General features: G+C 42.2%; 1 protein-coding gene across 7 annotated transcripts in view; it reads left to right on the top strand.

The window, feature by feature from the left end:
- MAP3K4 (mitogen-activated protein kinase kinase kinase 4) overlaps nucleotides 1-19,016 on the top strand; it is a 481,171-nt gene that overhangs the window by 255,858 nt on the left and 206,297 nt on the right. For all 7 annotated transcript variants that reach the window (XM_053710936.1, XM_053710933.1, XM_053710939.1 and 4 more), the window contains one exon: nucleotides 1,063-1,209. In XM_053710936.1, the coding sequence (XP_053566911.1) occupies nucleotides 1,063-1,209 (147 nt within the window). The remainder of the gene's footprint in view (nucleotides 1-1,062; nucleotides 1,210-19,016) is intronic.

The raw sequence follows: 19,016 nt of genomic DNA, 5'->3' as shown, positions 1-19,016 counted from the left end.
ATTTATTATTCCTAATTTTAAAATATTACTTTTATTTAATTTGTCAAGGCTCTATTACTTCATGTAATTTCTATTGAGTATAACCCACTGCTTAGTGTTTTTTTTTTATTTTAACAATGTAACAGTCTGTTTTATATTTCATTAAAGTGAATGTAAAGTTTGCGGAATGAGTGCACGTTTTTTTAAAAATCCTATTAAAAACAGGGGCACTTTCATTCATCAAACTTTACATTTCACTGGTTTTGTTAAAATACCTTTTCTTCTTGAAAGCCGCTCCAGCACTTCTCCAGCCCGTCGCAAGCCTCTTCATACGTCAGCAATGACGATTCCAGCATCCTCCAATCACGGCTTCCCCCAGGGGAATCATTGCCTAAAGCAACAATTCGAAGAAGGCCGGGATCGTCATTTCTGACGTAGGAAGAGGCTTGCGACGGGTGGGGGCTTTCACAAAGAAAAGGTAAGTATTTTAACAAAACCAGTGAAATGTAAAGTTTGATGAATGAAAGTGCCCCTGTTTTTAATAGAATTATTAAAAACCGGGCACTGGTTCATCAAAATTTACATTCACTTTAAGTACCTTATGAGCAAACAAAAATGGATGCTTGCTGTGTGAGTTTTACAAAGTTGTTACTTGATCTTCACTGAACACAAGTTTTTGCCAATTAAAAGGCATACTAAACACAAATTTTGTATTTAATGATTCAGATAGAACATGTCATTTTAAGCAACTTTCTAATTTACTCCTATTATCAATTTTTTTTTGTTCTCTTGCTTTCATTATTTAAAAAGCAGGAATGTAAAGCTTAGGAGCCTGGACCATTTTAGGTTTAGCACCCTCTATAGTGCTTGGTTATTGGTGGCTACATTAAGCCACCAATAAGCAAGCGTAACCCAGGTTCTGAACCAAAAATGGTCAGTCTTCTAAGCTTTACATGGCTGCTTTTTAAATAAATATAGCAAGAGAACGAAAAAAAATTGATAAATCAAAACATTCTTTAGTGCTGCTAATTCCCTGATTGTTTGATTGTTGGCTGTGATTGAATCATTTGTTTTCTCCTGCAGCTTGTGAGGGAATGCAAGGAAGTGTTAAAGGGTGGACTTCTGATGAAGCAATACTATCAGTTCATGCTACATGAGGTTCTGGATGACTTGCACAAGCTAGATTGCAATATTGATGCTTTTGAAGAAGATCTGCACAAAATGTTAATGGTAAGTAATATTTCAATAACATAACTTATGTTCTGAACGTTTTACCACTAAGTAGGTTTATGTCTCTGCACCCCAAACCTATAGACTGTGAGCTCTCCGGAGCAGGGCCCTCTTCAGTTCCTCCTTCACTAGATTTGCTTAGTTTTGTTATGTTTTGTATTTTATCACAAATCTTTGCCATTGTATACCCCTATCATTATACCCAGTGCTACGGAATTTGACTGCGCTTTACAAATAAATGATAATAATAAAAATAATCCCAGAAAAGATTTTTCTGTCTGATAGGTTTAAAAAATTTACAAAGCTACTACATATTTTACTTGACAAATTAGTAAATTTTATTTGGCAACTCTTTGCTCCAGCAGTGTCTTTCTCCAGTTTCACGAATGGCCTAAACAAAAAAAATCCAAAATGGCAGCGCCACCAAATACTTACACTCACGTTATTCCATCACAAAGGAGCATTGTTCATTTACTGGTGGATACAGTAACCCTTGTCTTGCACCCCTATACCTGCTTGTGTGCTGGTTACATTGATGTACTTTATACAATGAGTGTCCTGATGACTGTATCGTTTTGTAGGAAATGCAAAATATGCAGTTGTCCAGCATTCTGATTGGCTGCATAAAGATTAACTGTTCTATGAAGCTGTGGTAGGAAAAATGATGAGCTTGTGCAAATCACGGCAATTTTTAACCTTTAAAGTTATATATATGTAAAGGCCTCCTTGAATGTAAGTCACTGACCAAATAAAAAGCAAAGAAGCATAAACTTCATGAAATGCAAATTCACATGAGATCTGTATATCTTTCTAACAAAGGTACCAAATCCTCAGTACCCACATACAGCCTAACTGGAAATCAAAAAAAAAAGAGAGAGGTAATAGAATTTACCTTTTCAATTGTTCTCTAAGTGTTAGCCATTGTGTACAGACTGAAGGAGAAGATAAGAAAGCCTTAAAGGGAAATTAAACCCACATTTCTATCTAAAGGGGAGGAGAGTCCACAGCTTCATTCATTACTTATGGGAATTAAGAATCTGGCCACAAGGAGGAGGCAAAGACACCCCAGCCAAAGGCTTAAATACCTCCCCCACTCCCCTCATCCCCCAGTCATTCCTTACCTTTTGTCACAGGAGGATGGCAGAGAGAAGTGCCGAAGTTTCGGAGGTCTCTTATGGAGGGTACTATTCTTCGCTATGGGATGGCTGTTTAAGTAACCCTAACGAGCCTTTCAGTTGAGGGCCTGGGTGAAAGTTAGAATACAGAGATGCAGGGAGAGCTCTTCTCTGCGACATTATCCCAACTCATATTAACAGCTCCTACAGCAATCGGCGTTGACGAGTTTTGCAGACTGCTTTCTTCTTTCAAGTCCATGTCAGGAGCGATGCTTCGACCTGTCACACTTGAAGGACCGTGTTCCTGTTCTGCGGCATGGATTCTGGTAAGATCGTTTCATTTTTTATTATATTGATAACACAGAAGACAGGGCCACAATGTGGCGCCTTTTTATCTTTATAGAATCAAGGGTTAATATTCCTGGTAAGGGGATTATTGAACGGGGGGGTTTTTACATGATATTCTTTGTGTCATTGCTGCGTTATGTGCGGGATGAGGCTCTGGCAATGTGGTGGAACTGACTGGTTCCGGGGGGGGGTTTGCACACCCTTTTTGGGCGCGTTTTCTCCTTTAGGCAGGGGCAGTCCTGTTAGGGCTTCACTTCCGGTCTGATCTGTGACGGAGGAGGCAAAGTGGTTTCTCGAGTCCGAGGAGGTGGTGAGTGCCCCGGCCATTGGCGGTTATAAAGGTGCCTGTTCTTAATTTTGATAAAAGCTATGGAGGATTCTGACACATTGGAGGGTACTCCCTCTTTATCTACTGTAAGTCTTTTAACTGTGTTTATTGTGAGGTTCCGGTAGACCAGCCTGCGCAACTATGTTCCACATGCCTTGAAAGAGCTACGACTTCTAAAAATAAGAGAATGTCTAGTACTATTGAGCCGTCCACCTCTGAGGGCTTTCCGTTCCGTGAGGTGCGTTCCCTAATTGCGTCCCCTATTCCACATGCAGCGCCCCAGGGTCCAAATGTTACCCCTTTGGGGGAGATATGCTGGCCGCCAGATTTTGAGGACCAACTTCAAATGGTAGTCTCTAAAGTGATCCATTCTTTACCTCGTTCTGCTAAGCGCAAGCATAGAGCTTTCCAGAGCGGTCCGACTCAGGATTCATCTATGTTGGAAACTCCTGTGGAGTGGTACGACGATGAGGCTCACTCCGACGCTTCGCAGGGGGTTCCTTCTAGTTCGGAGTCCGTGTCATCTAAACCTCCGGTGGCAGAGGAGCCTGGCTATAGGTTTAAAATGGAGAATTTGCGCTTTATGCTGAAGCAAGTGCTTGCTACTCTGGAGGTTCCGGAGCCGAAGCTTCCGGAAGAACCCTCCATTCCTAAGCTGGACAGGGTATATGAGGACAGGGTGGTGCCCCAGACCTTCCCGGTTCCTGTAAAGATGGCAAATTTTATAAAGAATGAATGGGAGCGATTAGGTTCATCCTTTTCTCCTTCTTCTAATTTTAAAAAGCTTTTCTCCAACATAGGTGTGTCCGGTCCACGGCGTCATCCTTACTTGTGGGATATTCTCTTCCCCAACAGGAAATGGCAAAGAGCCCAGCAAAGCTGGTCACATGATCCCTCCTAGGCTCCGCCTTCCCCAGTCATTCTCTTTGCCGTTGTACAGGCAACATCTCCACGGAGATGGCTTAGAGTTTTTTAGTGTTTAACAAGCTGAACCTGATGTGATTACATTTAAATTTAAGTTGGAACATCTCCGCGCTCTGCTTAAGGAGGTGTTATCCACTCTGGATGATTGTGAGAATTTGGTCATCCCAGAGAAACTATGTAAAATGGACAAGTTCCTAGAGGTCCCGGGGCCCCCCGAAGCTTTTCCTATACCCAAGCGGGTGGCGGACATTGTAAATAAAGAATGGGAAAGGCCCGGTATACCTTTCGTCCCTCCCCCCATATTTAAAAAATTGTTTCCTATGGTCGACCCCAGAAAGGACTTATGGCAGACAGTCCCCAAGGTCGAGGGGGCGGTTTCTACTCTAAACAAACGCACCACTATACCCATAGAAGATAGTTGTGCTTTCAAAGATCCTATGGATAAAAAATTAGAAGGTTTGCTTAAAAAGATGTTTGTTCAGCAAGGTTACCTTCTACAACCAATTTCATGCATTGTCCCTGTCACTACAGCCGCGTGTTTCTGGTTCGATGAGCTAGAAAAGGCGATCACTAATAATTCTTCTTCTTATGAGGAGATTATGGACAGAATCCGTGCTCTCAAATTGGCTAATTCTTTCACCCTAGACGCCACTTTGCAATTGGCTAGGTTAGCGGCGAAAAATTCTGGGTTTGCTATTGTGGCGCGCAGAGCGCTTTGGTTAAAATCTTGGTCAGCGGATGCGTCTTCCAAGAACAAATTGCTTAACATTCCTTTCAAGGGGAAAACGCTGTTTGGCCCTGACTTGAAAGAGATTATCTCTGATATCACTGGGGGCAAGGGCCACGCCCTTCCTCAGGATAGGTCTTTCAAGGCCAAAAATAAACCTAATTTTCGTCCCTTTCGTAGAAACGGACCAGCCCCAAGTGCTACGTCCTCTAAGCAAGAGGGTAATACTTCTCAAGCCAAGCCAGCCTGGAGACCAATGCAAGGCTGGAACAAGGGAAAGCAGGCCAAGAAACCTGCCACTGCTACCAAGACAGCATGAGATGTTGGCCCCCGATCCGGGACCGGATCTGGTGGGGGGCAGACTCTCTCTCTTCGCTCAGGCTTGGGCAAGAGATGTTCTGGATCCTTGGGCGCTAGAAATAGTCTCCCAAGGTTATCTTCTGGAATTCAAGGGGCTTCCCCCAAGGGGGAGGTTCCACAGGTCTCAATTCATGACCACGGTGGATTTAAAGGATGCGTATCTACATATTCCTATCCACAAGGAACATCATCGGTTCCTAAGGTTTGCATTCCTGGACAAGCATTACCAGTTCGTGGCACTTCCGTTCGGATTAGCCACTGCTCCAAGGATTTTCACAAAGGTACTAGGGTCCCTTCTAGCGGTGCTAAGACCAAGGGGCATTGCAGTAGTACCTTACTTGGACGACATTCTGATTCAAGCGTCGTCCCTTCCTCAAGCAAAGGCTCACACGGACATTGTCCTGGCCTTTCTCAGATCTCACGGATGGAAAGTGAACGTAGAAGAGAGTTCTCTATCTCCGTCAACAAGGGTTCCCTTCTTGGGAACAATAATAGACTCCTTAGAAATGAGGATTTTTCTGACAGAGGCCAGAAAAACAAAACTTCTAAACTCTTGTCAAATACTTCATTCCGTTCCTCTTCCTTCCATAGCGCAGTGCATGGAAGTAATAGGTTTGATGGTAGCGGCAATGGACATAGTTCCTTTTGCGCGCATTCATCTAAGACCATTACAACTGTGCATGCTCAGTCAGTGGAATGGGGACTATACAGACTTGTCTCCGACGATACAAGTAAATCAGAGGACCAGAGATTCACTCCGTTGGTGGCTGTCCCTGGACAACCTGTCACAGGGGATGAGCTTCCGCAGACCAGAGTGGGTCATTGTCACGACCGACGCCAGTCTGGTGGGCTGGGGCGCGGTCTGGGGACCCCTGAAAGCTCAGGGTCTTTGGTCTCGGGAAGAATCTCTTCTACCGATAAATATTCTGGAACTGAGAGCGATACTCAATGCTCTCAAGGCTTGGCCTCAGCTAGCAAAGGCCAAGTTCATACGGTTTCAATCAGACAACATGACGACTGTTGCGTACATCAACCATCAGGGGGGAACAAGGAGTTCCCTGGCGATGGAAGAAGTGACCAAAATCATTCAATGGGCGGAGACTCACTCCTGCCACTTGTCTGCAATCCACATCCCAGGAGTGGAAAATTGGGAAGCGGATTTTCTGAGTCGTCAGACATTACATCCGGGGGAGTGGGAACTCCATCCGGAAATCTTTGCCCAAATTACTCAACTGTGGGGCATTCCAGACATGGATCTGATGGCCTCTCGTCAGAACTTCAAGGTTCCTTGCTACGGGTCCAGATCCAGGGATCCCAAGGCGACTCTAGTAGATGCACTAGTAGCACCTTGGACCTTCAAACTAGCTTATGTATTCCCGCCGTTTCCTCTCATCCCCAGGCTGGTAGCCAGGATCAATCAGGAGAGGGCATCGGTGATCTTGATAGCTCCTGCGTGGCCACGCAGGACTTGGTATGCAGACCTGGTGAATATGTCATCGGCTCCACCATGGAAGCTACCTTTGAGACGAGACCTTCTTGTTCAAGGTCCGTTCGAACATCCGAATCTGGTCTCACTCCAACTGACTGCTTGGAGATTGAACGCTTGATCTTATCAAAGCGAGGGTTCTCAGATTCTGTTATTGATACTCTTGTTCAGGCCAGAAAGCCTGTAACTAGAAAAATTTACCACAAAATATGGAAAAAATATATCTGTTGGTGTGAATCTAAAGGATTCCCTTGGGACAAGGTAAAAATTCCTAAGATTCTATCCTTTCTTCAAGAAGGATTGGAGAAAGGATTATCTGCAAGTTCCTTGAAGGGACAGATTTCTGCCTTGTCTGTGTTACTTCACAAAAAGCTGGCAGCTGTGCCAGATGTTCAAGCCTTTGTTCAGGCTCTGGTTAGAATCAAGCCTGTTTACAAACCTTTGACTCCTCCTTGGAGTCTCAATTTAGTTCTTTCAGTTCTTCAGGGGGTTCCGTTTGAACCCTTACATTCCGTTGATATTAAGTTATTATCTTGGAAAGTTTTGTTTTTGGTTGCAATTTCTTCTGCTAGAAGAGTTTCAGAATTATCTGCTCTGCAGTGTTCTCCTCCTTATCTGGTGTTCCATGCAGATAAGGTGGTTTTACGTACTAAACCTGGTTTTCTTCCGAAAGTTGTTTCTAACAAAAACATTAACCAGGAGATAGTCGTGCCTTCTTTGTGTCCGAATCCAGTTTCAAAGAAGGAACGTTTGTTGCACAATTTGGATGTTGTTCGTGCTCTAAAATTCTATTTAGATGCTACAAAGGATTTTAGACAAACATCTTCCTTGTTTGTTGTTTATTCTGGTAAAAGGAGAGGTCAAAAAGCAACTTCTACCTCTCTCTCTTTTTGGATTAAAAGCATCATCAGATTGGCTTATGAGACTGCCGGACGGCAGCCTCCTGAAAGAATCACAGCTCATTCCACTAGGGCTGTGGCTTCCACATGGGCCTTCAAGAACGAGGCTTCTGTTGATCAGATATGTAAGGCAGCGACTTGGTCTTCACTGCACACTTTTACCAAATTTTACAAGTTTGATACTTTTGCTTCTTCTGAGGCTATTTTTGGGAGAAAGGTTTTGCAAGCCGTGGTGCCTTCCATTTAGGTGACCTGATTTGCTCCCTCCCTTCATCCGTGTCCTAAAGCTTTGGTATTGGTTCCCACAAGTAAGGATGACGCCGTGGACCGGACACACCTATGTTGGAGAAAACAGAATTTATGTTTACCTGATAAATTACTTTCTCCAACGGTGTGTCCGGTCCACGGCCCGCCCTGGTTTTTTAATCAGGTCTGATAATTTATTTTCTTTAACTACAGTCACCACGGTATCATATGGTTTCTCCTATGCAAATATTCCTCCTTTACGTCGGTCGAATGACTGGGGAAGGCGGAGCCTAGGAGGGATCATGTGACCAGCTTTGCTGGGCTCTTTGCCATTTCCTGTTGGGGAAGAGAATATCCCACAAGTAAGGATGACGCCGTGGACCGGACACACCGTTGGAGAAAGTAATTTATCAGGTAAACATAAATTCTGTTTTTCCCGTTCCGGACGCCCAGCTTGAGCTGTGGGGAACCATTCCCAAGGTGGATGAGGCTATCTCCACTCTTGCTAAGTGTAGACTATTCCTCTAGAGGATAGCTCGTCGTTAAAGGAGCCCATGGATAAAAAGTTTGAAAACATGTTAAGGAAAATGTTTAAACACACGGTTTGTTTTTCAACCGGTAGCGGCCGTCATTCTAATTTTAAAAAGCTTTTCCCCGTTCCGGACGCCCAGCTTGAGCTGTGGGGAACCATTCCCAAGGTGGATGAGGCTATCTCCACTCTTGCTAAGCGTACGACTATTCCTCTAGAGGATAGCTCGTCGTTCAAGGAGCCCATGGATAAAAAGTTTGAAAACATGTTAAGGAAAATGTTTAAACACACGGTTTGTTTTTCAACCGGTAGCGGCCGTCATATTGGTATGTTTCTCTGTGCGAGATGATTGAGGGCGAGCCCTCTTTTGAAGAGGTTCAGGAAAGGATTAAGGCGCTGTAGGTTGCCAATTCTTTCATTTGCGACGCCTATATGCAGATTATTCTCCTGAACGCTAAGGTGTCACGTTTTTCCTTTTTAGCAAGCAGGACGCTGTAACTAAAATCTTTTCAAGGTAAGATTTGGTTCGCTCCAGGCCTGGACTTGATTATATCCACGGTTATGGGAGGCAAGGGTGCCTTCCTGCCCCGGGATAAGAAGGGAAAGCCTAAGGGTTCTAATTTTCGCCTCTTTCGCTCGGACAAGGCCCAATGCCAGCAGCCCGCCATGAAGGCGGACCCACCTAAGGAAGCCTGGAAGCTTGGAACAAGTCTAAACAGAACAAGAAGCCAGCCGAAACAAAATCGGCATGAAGGGGCGGCCCCCAACAGGTTTGCGGACCGAGTAGGGGGCAGATTGTCTCTTTTCTCTGACACCTGGTTGCAGGATGTTCAGGACCCTTGGGTTCTGGAGGTTGTCGCCCAGGGTTACAGGATAGGGTTAAGGTCCCTTCCGCCCAGGGGCAGATTCCTTGTTTCAAACCTGTCTTGAAGGCCGGAAAAGAGAGAGGCCTTCCTAAAGTGTGTGAGGGATCTATCATCTCTAGGCGTTATTGTACCAGTACCCCATGCAGAAAGGGGTCTAGGGTACTATTCAAATCTGTTTGTGGCTCCAGAGAAGGAGGGCACGTTCCGCCTGATTCTGGATTTAAAGTGTTTAAACAAGTTCCTGTCCGTTCCATCGTTCAAAATGGAAACAATCAGGTCCATTTTGCCTCTAGTTCATGACCACAATAGACTTGAAGGATGCCTACCTGCATGTTCCATTTCACAGGGACCACTTCAAGTTTCTCAGATTTGCGTTTCAGCACCAACATTTTCAAATTGTGGCCCTTCCCTTCGGTCTGGCGACGGCTCCGAGAGTCTTTATGAAGGTTCTGGGGACACTGCTTGCAGTGGCCATATCCAGGGGTATTGCGGTGACGCCCTACCTGGATGACATTCTGGTTCAGGCGCCGTCAACTCAGAAGTCAACTCAAGGGCTCTGCTTCTGTTACTTCAATCTCACGGTTGGAAGATCAACTCCGGAAAGAGCTCCCTGGTTCCCAGCACCAGGGTGGAGTTTCTGGGCACTATACTAGACTCCGTGTCCATGAAGATATTCCTCAGAGATCAGCGACACAGGAAGATTGCGTCCGCCTGTCTTGCCCTTCAGTCCATAAGAAATCCCTCAGTAGCTCAATGTATGGAGGTGATTGGGCTCATGGGCTCCAGCATAGACGGCATTCCATTTGCAAGATTTCATCTCAGACCTCTTCAACTGTGCATGTTGAGGCAGTGGAACGGCGATCATTCCGATCTGTCACAGCTGATATCCATGGATGCACGGAACCGGTTTTCCCTCCCTTGGTGGATCCGTCCGGTCCAGTTGTCCATGGGGACATCGTTCTTGAGTCCGTCCTGGGAAATTGTGACCACGGATGCAAGTCTGACGGGATGGGGAGCTGTTTGGGGTGCACAGGGAAAATGGTGTTGGCTGGAGTCTCTTCTTCCGATTAAATATCCTGGAACTGCGAGCGATCTACAACGCTCTGAAGGCGTGGTCCTGTCTTGAGGAATGCAACTTCATCAGGTTCCAGACGGACAACATTACCTTGGTGGAATACATCAATCACCAGGGGAGTACAAGGAGCTCCCTTGCAATGAGGGAGGTGTCTTGGATTCTGGAGTGGGCGGAGACCCACGGCTTTTTGCTCTCAGCGATCCACATCCCTGGAGTGGACAACTGATATGCGGACTTTCTCAGCAGGCAAACATTTCATCTGGGAGAATGGTCTCTTCACCCTGAGGTGTTTGTGGAGATTTGTCTCAGATGGGGGACGCCAAAGATCGATCTTATGGTGTCCCGATTGAATTGCAAACTTTCCTGATACAGATCGAGGTCGAGGGACCCCCAAGCAGAGCTGATGCGTTAGATGGCGTCTTGTGTACATTTTTCCTCCGTTACCACTTCTACCTTGTATAGTGGCACGCATAAAACAGAAGAGAGCGTTGTCCATTCTGATTGCTCCTTCATGGCCGTGGAGGACATGGTTTGCGGATCTGTTGGAGATGTCATCCTCTCCGCCATGGAGGGGACCTGCTGGAACAGGGTCCTTTTCAACATCAGAATCTAGATTCTGTGAGGATGACTACGTGGGGATTGAACGCTTAGTCCTAGCCAAGAGAGGTTTTTCTGAAACTGTGATTGATACTCTAGTTCAGGCGAGGAAGCCAGTCACTCGACGCATGTACCATAAGGTGTGGAGAGTTTACTTGTCCTGGTGTGAGAGACATGGATATCCTTGGCACAAGGTGAAGGTATCCAGGATTTTGTCCTTTCTCCAAGAGGATTTGGAGAAGGGTCTTGCCGCTAGTTCCTTGAAGGGACAGATCTCGGCTCTATCAGTGTTGTTTCATAGGAAGCTTGCCGAGTCCCTGACATTCAATCCTTTGTTCGGGCCCTGTCTAGAATTAGGCCTGTGTTTAGGCAGTCTGTTTCCCCTGTGGAGCTTGAATTTGGTTCTTAAAGTTTTACAGAGGGCTTTGTTTGAACCTATGCATTCTCTTGACATAAAGATCCTGTCTTCGACGGTTCTGTTCCTGTTAGCCATTGCATCGGACCGCAGAGTTTCCGAACTGGCGGCCTTGCAACATGAGCCCCCTTATCTGGTGTTTCACGTGAATAAGGCTGTTCTTCGCACTGGCTTGGCATTTCTTCCCAAGGTGGTGTCTGACCATAACATCAATCAGGAAATAGTTGTTACTTCTCTGTGTCCTAGCCCCTCTTCTTCTAAGGAGAGGCTACTTTATAATCTGGATGTGGTTCGTGCCTTGAAGTTCTATCTTCAGGTGACTAAGGATTTCAGACAATCTAACTCTCTTTTTGTAGTCTTTTCATGGAAGCGCAGGGGTCAGCGGGCCTCTGCTACTTCTTTGTCCTTTTGGCTGAGGAGCTTGATATGCCTCGCCTATGAGACGGTGGGACACAAGCCCCCTCAGAGGATTACTGCTCATTCCACTAAAGCAGTGGCTTCATCTTGGGCCTTCAAAACTCAAGGCTTCTATGGAGCAGATTTGTAAGGCAGCTTCCTGGTTCTCCTTGCATACTATCACAGTTTTACAAATTTGTCTTTGCTTCTGCGGAATCTGTTTTTGGGAGAAAGGTTCTACAGGCTGTGGTGCCCTCAGTTTAAGGGTCCGCCTTTACCCTGCCGGTTTCATTCAGTGTCCTTTAGAGCTTGGGTATATGTTTCCCATAAGTAATGAATGAAGCTGTGGACTCTCCTCCCCTTTAGATGGAAAACATAAATTATGCTTACCTGATAATTTCATTTCCATCATGGGGAGGAGAGTCCACGGTTCCCGCCCGTATCTCCGGTGAGCGGCCCAAATTTAATATTTTCTTCTGGCACCATTTATACCCTGATATTTCTCCTACTGTTCCTTGTTCCCTCAGCAGAATGACTGGTGGATGAGGGGAGTGGGAGGAGTATTTAAGCCTTTGGCTGGGGTGTCTTTGCCTCCTCCTGGTGGCCAGGTTTTTAATTCCCATAAGTAATGAATGAAGCCATGGACTCACCTCCACACAATGAAAATTAAATTATCAGGTAAGCATAATTTATGTTTTTTTCTTTCATGATTCAGTTAGACCATACAATTTCCAATGTACTTCTATTATCTAATTTGCTTCATTCTGTTTGCATCCTTTATTAAAGGAGCAGCAATGCACTACTGGGAGCTAGCTGAATGTACTGGTTGAGCCAATAACATGATGCAGCATATATTTACAGCCACTAATCAGCAGCTCCTGAGCCTACCAAGGTATCCTTTTTAACAAATGATACCAAGAAAACAAAGCAAATTAGATAATAGAAGTAAATTGGAAAGTCGTTTAAAATTACCTACTCGTAAATGAAAAAAAATTGTGTTTCATGTCCCCGTTATGTATAGAGCGATAAATAAGATTAGGCGGTCTGCTATTTCTTAAGAATAATAGTTAAGGCTTCAGTCAGCAAATATAAGCTATTTCATATACAAAATAAACCAAAGGAACATATTCCCATACATTTTATATTTTGCAGCTACTATAATAAGTAATTTGAAACATATTAAAGGATCATTCCAGCCAAAATCGGAATCCACATGGATGCATTTCAGTGTGAAATAGAAGCATTTGTGTAATATACAGTTCATGTATTAGCAAAAATGCTTCCAATAAAAGCTATAACTGTTTGAATTGTGTATTTAAGTATGCACCATGCACCAGCATGTTAAACACAGCACTTGCTCAGAGAGCCTAAGGTGCTTGTACCATTTGGTAATGACACAGTTTATTTGCTGACATCATACAAGCCCCACTGGTGCTCTGAGCAGCTGCTGTATAAAAAATGCTAATGACTGATGTTCACTAAAACAGTGATAACGTTTACTAGAAGCATTTTTGCCAATACCTGTATATTGCAAATATGTTTCTATTCAAAGTTGTGATTCATCTATGTGCATTTCTTTCATGAATAAGAGACAAGTTACTTCCTTCTCTTGTTATACTAAGGTATGCTCAAGAGCGTGCACTTGTTTTTATCACTGTTTATAAAATTGTTCTGAACATTTTTGCAAACACTGCTGTCATATAGTGCTCAATGCATGTAAATGCTCATGGAAATTCCCAGGTACGCTCTCATGGAGTGGAGCACATTTTGAACAAAGTATACCAAGTCAAAAAGGTAAATTTGATAATAAAAGTTGTTCTATCTGAATCATTTAAAGTTTATTTTTAACTCCTTTTCCCTATAAGTAATGCATAATAGGTAGTAATAACACTGGCACATTAATTCATAACATTGTAGGCAGATATTTGCTCTTGTTCAAGGCAAATAAATGGTATTTAGGTAAAGGTTTGGTCATCTACAGTTTCATATTTATACAATTCTGCAATACTTATAGGACCAGTCAACACATTAGATTTGCATAATCAACAAAAGCAAGATAACAAGACAATGCAATAGCACTTAGTCTGAACTTCAAATGAGTAGTAGATTTTTTTATAACAAATTTCAAAGTTATGTATATTTCCACTCCCCTTGTACCATGTGATAGCAATCAGCCAATCACAAATGCATATACGTATAGTCTGTGAATTCTTGCACATGCTCAGTAGGATCTGGTGACTCAAAAATTGTAAATATAAAAGACTGTGCACATTTTTTTTAATGGAAGTTAATTGGAAAGTTGTTTAAAATTACATGCTGTATCTGAATCATGAAAATTTAATTTAACCTGAGTGTCCCTTTAATTCATTGTGGTAATACTCATTCACTGGCCCTCCGATTAAATGAATATAAAAATAGTCATGTGCATTCAGCATTTGTTTATACAAAGAAATGGCGAATATGCCCGTGGGGTGCGGTAATCAGCTCTTCTGAGCCGGATATATTTGTGTAGTAGCGCAACACACAAAGATCTGAATTTGCACAGTTCTTTGTCTATTGCACTTTAAACAAATATATCCGGCGAGATTGCCGCGACCAGCAGCCATATTTGGACAAATGAATGCCGAATGCACATCTAAAATAAACAACGGTTTTGGAAAACTTCATAGTGAATTATAAGCTGTACTTGAAAAGTTTTTTGTTTTTTCCCCCTCTTTTTATTACAGTATTAAAACTCCAATTGTTATCCCTAAGATCACATTTGGCAGCATTTGCTACCATAAAATCATTTTTTGGTACAAAACCAAAACTATAGACTGAAATATTTATAAAACACGTACATTTTGCTATCGTTAGCTTATATATTCTTTCTCTTTTTTCTTTTCATATTGATTATATCTTCACAATGTTAAATATATGTTGTTACCTTACAGAAGATTTCTCTATTACTGGTGAAAGTACAGTGTGTTCTTTCTTTAAGGTATGAGGTATACATTGGACATTTTCCAACATAATCACATTATGATGTCCTTAAATAACCTACATTTTTTTTAAAGGCGGTAATTTACCTTGGAAATAATTGTGGCTCTTCACTTGGAATAAATACTCATCATAGAGTCTAATTGGCTTGAAAATATTATTTATGTGGCTTCTTTTTTTTTTTTTTAAAGAGGGCAAGAATTGCTTAGGTCTTAAAGGAAGACTGTACTCAAACAAAACATTTTATGTCGTCATTTTGAAATGGCATCTTTTAAACAAACATATTTTTTTCGCCTGAAAAATATTAAGTAAAAGCTGATTAAATTTTAAGGGACATTAAACAGTTGTGCACAACTACTCGATAGTAGTTACTACTATGTTATTTCATTTCATCCTGTTCCTGCCGCTCTTTTCAAATCTGTTCCCCTGTTTTAATAGCTTAAAGGTGCCAGATACTGAAGCTCCGCCTCTTTGTACTGGGGGCTGCTCCATATTGGAGCTCAGTTGTTCTCACAGCTGGTGACATAAGCTGTGCACACTCACAAATCAGTAAAATCTGCATTAGATTAGGGTGCATGACACAAAGAAGGAGTTGTACATTTTTGCTGTGGCTGCATTGCTCTATATTATTGTGGAGTGTTTTTTTAAATACCCGTATTGTTCCGAGTATAGACCGCTCCTGATTATAAGCCGCACCCTTAAAGTTTTGTGCCATTTTAAAGAAATTACATTTTTAACCCTTAGCCTCTCTCCCTAACAGATAAGTCTCCTTACCCTACCCCCTCACACACACAGTCCCTTCATAACCCTCACAGGCTGCCTCCTCTTAACCCACTCAGCCTCCTTCCCTCACACAGTGCCCACAACTCACCCTATTACAGGTAACTACCTCCCCTCAGCCCTCCTCACCCTCTCAGCCCCCTATATCCCTTACACACAGACCCCCCTCCCTCCATGACAGATAAGGTAAGTCCCCTTACCCCCCCCCACACACAAACACACACCCACACATCCCCTCACGCTGCCTCCTCTTAACCCACTCAGCCTCCTTCCCTCACACAGTGCCTACTACTCTATTACCGTAACTACCAGTACCTCCCCTTAGCCATCCACAGCCTCTTAGCAACCTTCATCAATCATAACTCCCTCCTCACCACATACCTTCTCACCCTCAGCACACACACATAAGGCGGCATCTGTTTTCTCTGACGCTGTGTCACAGATGATAACCTGCAATCTTAAACCCCTCCTACTCCCATCCTGTGCGCCTTCCATCCTGGGCAGCAGTGGTGTGATGGCTCGGTGTCTCTCCTGTCCGGCTGCGCTCTCCATGTTAAACTCGCTGCTCCTGAGTGCAGCTTTAAGTGCGGAATTATGATCATCCCTGCGGTGGCTTAGGATGTCGGTGGCGGCCGGCGGAGTCTCCAGGAAACCCTCCCTGCAACAAACACTGTGCTTCCGCCTAACCTCACCCTGTTCAAGCTATGGTACTTACAGTATGCTGGCATTTTTATATTGTATTTTTATATTGTATTCTATCCCGAGCATAGGCCGCACCCCTAGTTTAAAGACTTGCATTAGGGGAAAGAAGTGCTGCCTATACTCGGGATAATACGTTATATTTTGTGTAAAGTAAAACAGTTTAAATAATGCAAAAATGTAAAGCTCACATGATGTATCATGCACATTAACCTAAAGCACATTATACAGCTGTAAAAAAGTAGACAATATTACTGATCAGTGAGTGTGCACAGCTTCTGTCTGTGAGAATACCTGAACTCCAAGATGGCAGCCCCCAGTACAAAGAGGCAAAGCTTCAGGATCTGGCACCGTTAAGCTTTTAAAACAGGAGAACTAATTTGTAAAGAGCTGCAGGAACAAGATGAAATTCAATGACATAGGGATCAGTTACTATTCTTTTGTTGCTGTGCAAAGCAGTTTAATGTCCCTTTAAACTGATATACCAGTAACAGTTGTGCATTTGCTACATAGACTGATAGGTACTTTCTAATTGTGCTTAAAGGGACAGTACACTGTAAAATTGTTTTTCCCTTAATGTGTTTCCAATTCCTTTTTTTTACAGCTGCAGAGTATAACATGTATGATATTTGCTTTTTTAAGGCTTATTTGTGTATATGAATTAGCTGATTTTGTGTTTTGAAGCCACAATCTAATAAAATGGGTTGAGCTTGAAGGTATAATCAGATCTCATTACTTTATCACATTGTGTACATATACCTGCTTCTTTATCTTATATCTGTCCACAAACCAATCACCAATACTTGGAGAGAACAATGGAAAATTAACATTTTATTACCTTATTTCTTCTATAACCCACTGGGAGAGTAATTTCTTCTACTGGGCCAAAAACTCTAGGCCAAAAACTTTCAGTATGGGTGGGGATACCAAAGGCTAAATAAACGATTTCAAATGCCAATATAAGGGTAATGGAAATACTTGTAAACAATTTAATACACTCCAGCATGTAAAGTGGATCATTGGGAACAATTTAAAAAGGATCATTTTTTTGAGTAAACTGTCCCTTTAATGAGCATTGTACAAGTAAAGAATAAATGGGAAAGAAAACTTATATATTATATTATAATCTATTGATAACACAAAATGTTAAGACACTATATAATGTGAAAAACAGGAATTAATGGGACAAAAACGTAATTCAACTTCCATGATTCAGATAGGGCAGGCAATTTAAAAACAATTTTCCAATATACTTCTTTTATCAAATTTGTTTTGTTCTCTTGGTATCCTTTTTTTTTTTAAAAGCATATCTAGGTAGGCTCAGGAGCAGCAATGCACTACTGGGAGCTAGCTGTTGCTTGGTGGCTGCAGATAAATACCTCTTGTCATTGGCTCACCCAATGTGTTCAGCTAGCTCCTAATAAAGCATTGCTGCTTGTTCAACAAAAGATGCCGACCAGAAAACTTAAATCTTCCAAAAAAGTTTTTTTTTTTACCAGCCTCTGTTTTATTTATGTTACAGTATTTATTTAGATTGGGACATGAGGTTCTTGATGTGAAAATAGCTTTATTAAAAGCACTATTTTTAAACAGATGGATGCCAAACAGTAATAACTTGTTCATGATAACGTGATTGCAGAGAGATTACAAACCTGAACGTACTGTAACCTGATATCAATCAAATGCAAGTATGAAATGAAAACAAACATTTTAAGAACACAATTGCTAAATGGCTTTTCCTAGATGTTGCAGTCAGGATATCTGTTTTCTAGTATTTCCTGCAGATCTCGTTTACTGTACAACAAATCACATATATGGCTATATATACATATATCAATTTATGGACAGCCCATTGTAAGGGTGTATTGCCCATGTGCAAAATAAGTGTTTCATTTCAAATTGTCTTTGTATACTTGGAAATATGTTGAAAAGGCCAGTTTTGCATTTTAGCTGTAGTATTCAATAATTGAAAAATGGTGCCAAAATATGTTTAGAAGTATACTATTGAGAAATGTATTGTGATCATCCTGAATAGGACTGTCCTATGTTATAAAAGAGTTGTTTTTGGCAAGCTGATTAAAGCGCATTTAGGTACAAAAAAAAAAAGGAAAACAGATGGAATGGCTCAAACTCAGAATGTAGGCATCCGAAAATGATCCAACAATAGATTGGGATCAACCGTTAGATCCCTGTTGGAGTTTTTCTACTCTATTTTTTTCTACTGCCTCCTCTAGTCATGGGTGCTGCCATGTTTAAATCTAGCTTTCTTTCATACAGATGGTGAGAGTCCATGATCCATTACTCCTGGGAATTACCTTTCCTAACCACTAAGAGAAATTAAAGATTCCAAAATCCTAACAGTCTTGTATTTGCCTCCGCTTGAGGAAGGTGAAGAATGAAGATGTGCATATGATTCTTCAGTGAGAGGGACATTCAGTCTGTGTTGAGGCCTGTTTTCCCCTCCGAGTAAATTGTTTGTCAAAGGGTTGTAAATGGGGTATGGTTAGTGGCTCTCTCTTTCACCTCATGGGAGATTTTGACTTTAGCTTCCTCCTATGGATCTACAATATACTCCTATTCATAACCTCTGCTGATATGTTTCAGTACTGTTTTGGATTTCTACTTGTTTCCTAGTAGATAAGTATCTGTTGGGAAGTATCATATTTTTATTTATATGAGACACTGTAGCCTTGTCTGGACAATTATAATTATATATTAATATATAGCCTTGGGACAGAATCTTTTATTTCTTTCATATAGGTGGCGAGAGCCCACGCCCTGTTACGTATGGGATATACATTCCTACACGTAACAGGTCGTGGACTCTCGCCACCATGATAGAAATTAATTTATCAGGTGAGATATAAATTATGTTATTATTATTATTATTCCCCTTTAAATTATTGCACACGTCATATTTTTGGTATGCAGAGTTTAGTTTGTATTTTCTTAACCTCGACTCAGCCTTTATGTCTGTGCACGTGAGCCCTCGGGATTGCGCACATTATGTTTTTTGCATGCTCAATGGCCTTATGTTT

This window comes from Bombina bombina, chromosome 4 (genome assembly GCF_027579735.1).
Source record: "Bombina bombina isolate aBomBom1 chromosome 4, aBomBom1.pri, whole genome shotgun sequence".
Lineage (NCBI taxonomy): Eukaryota > Metazoa > Chordata > Amphibia > Anura > Bombinatoridae > Bombina > Bombina bombina.
Note: the sequence above shows the minus strand (reverse complement) of the source record. Positions and strands in the feature narration are given on the sequence as shown.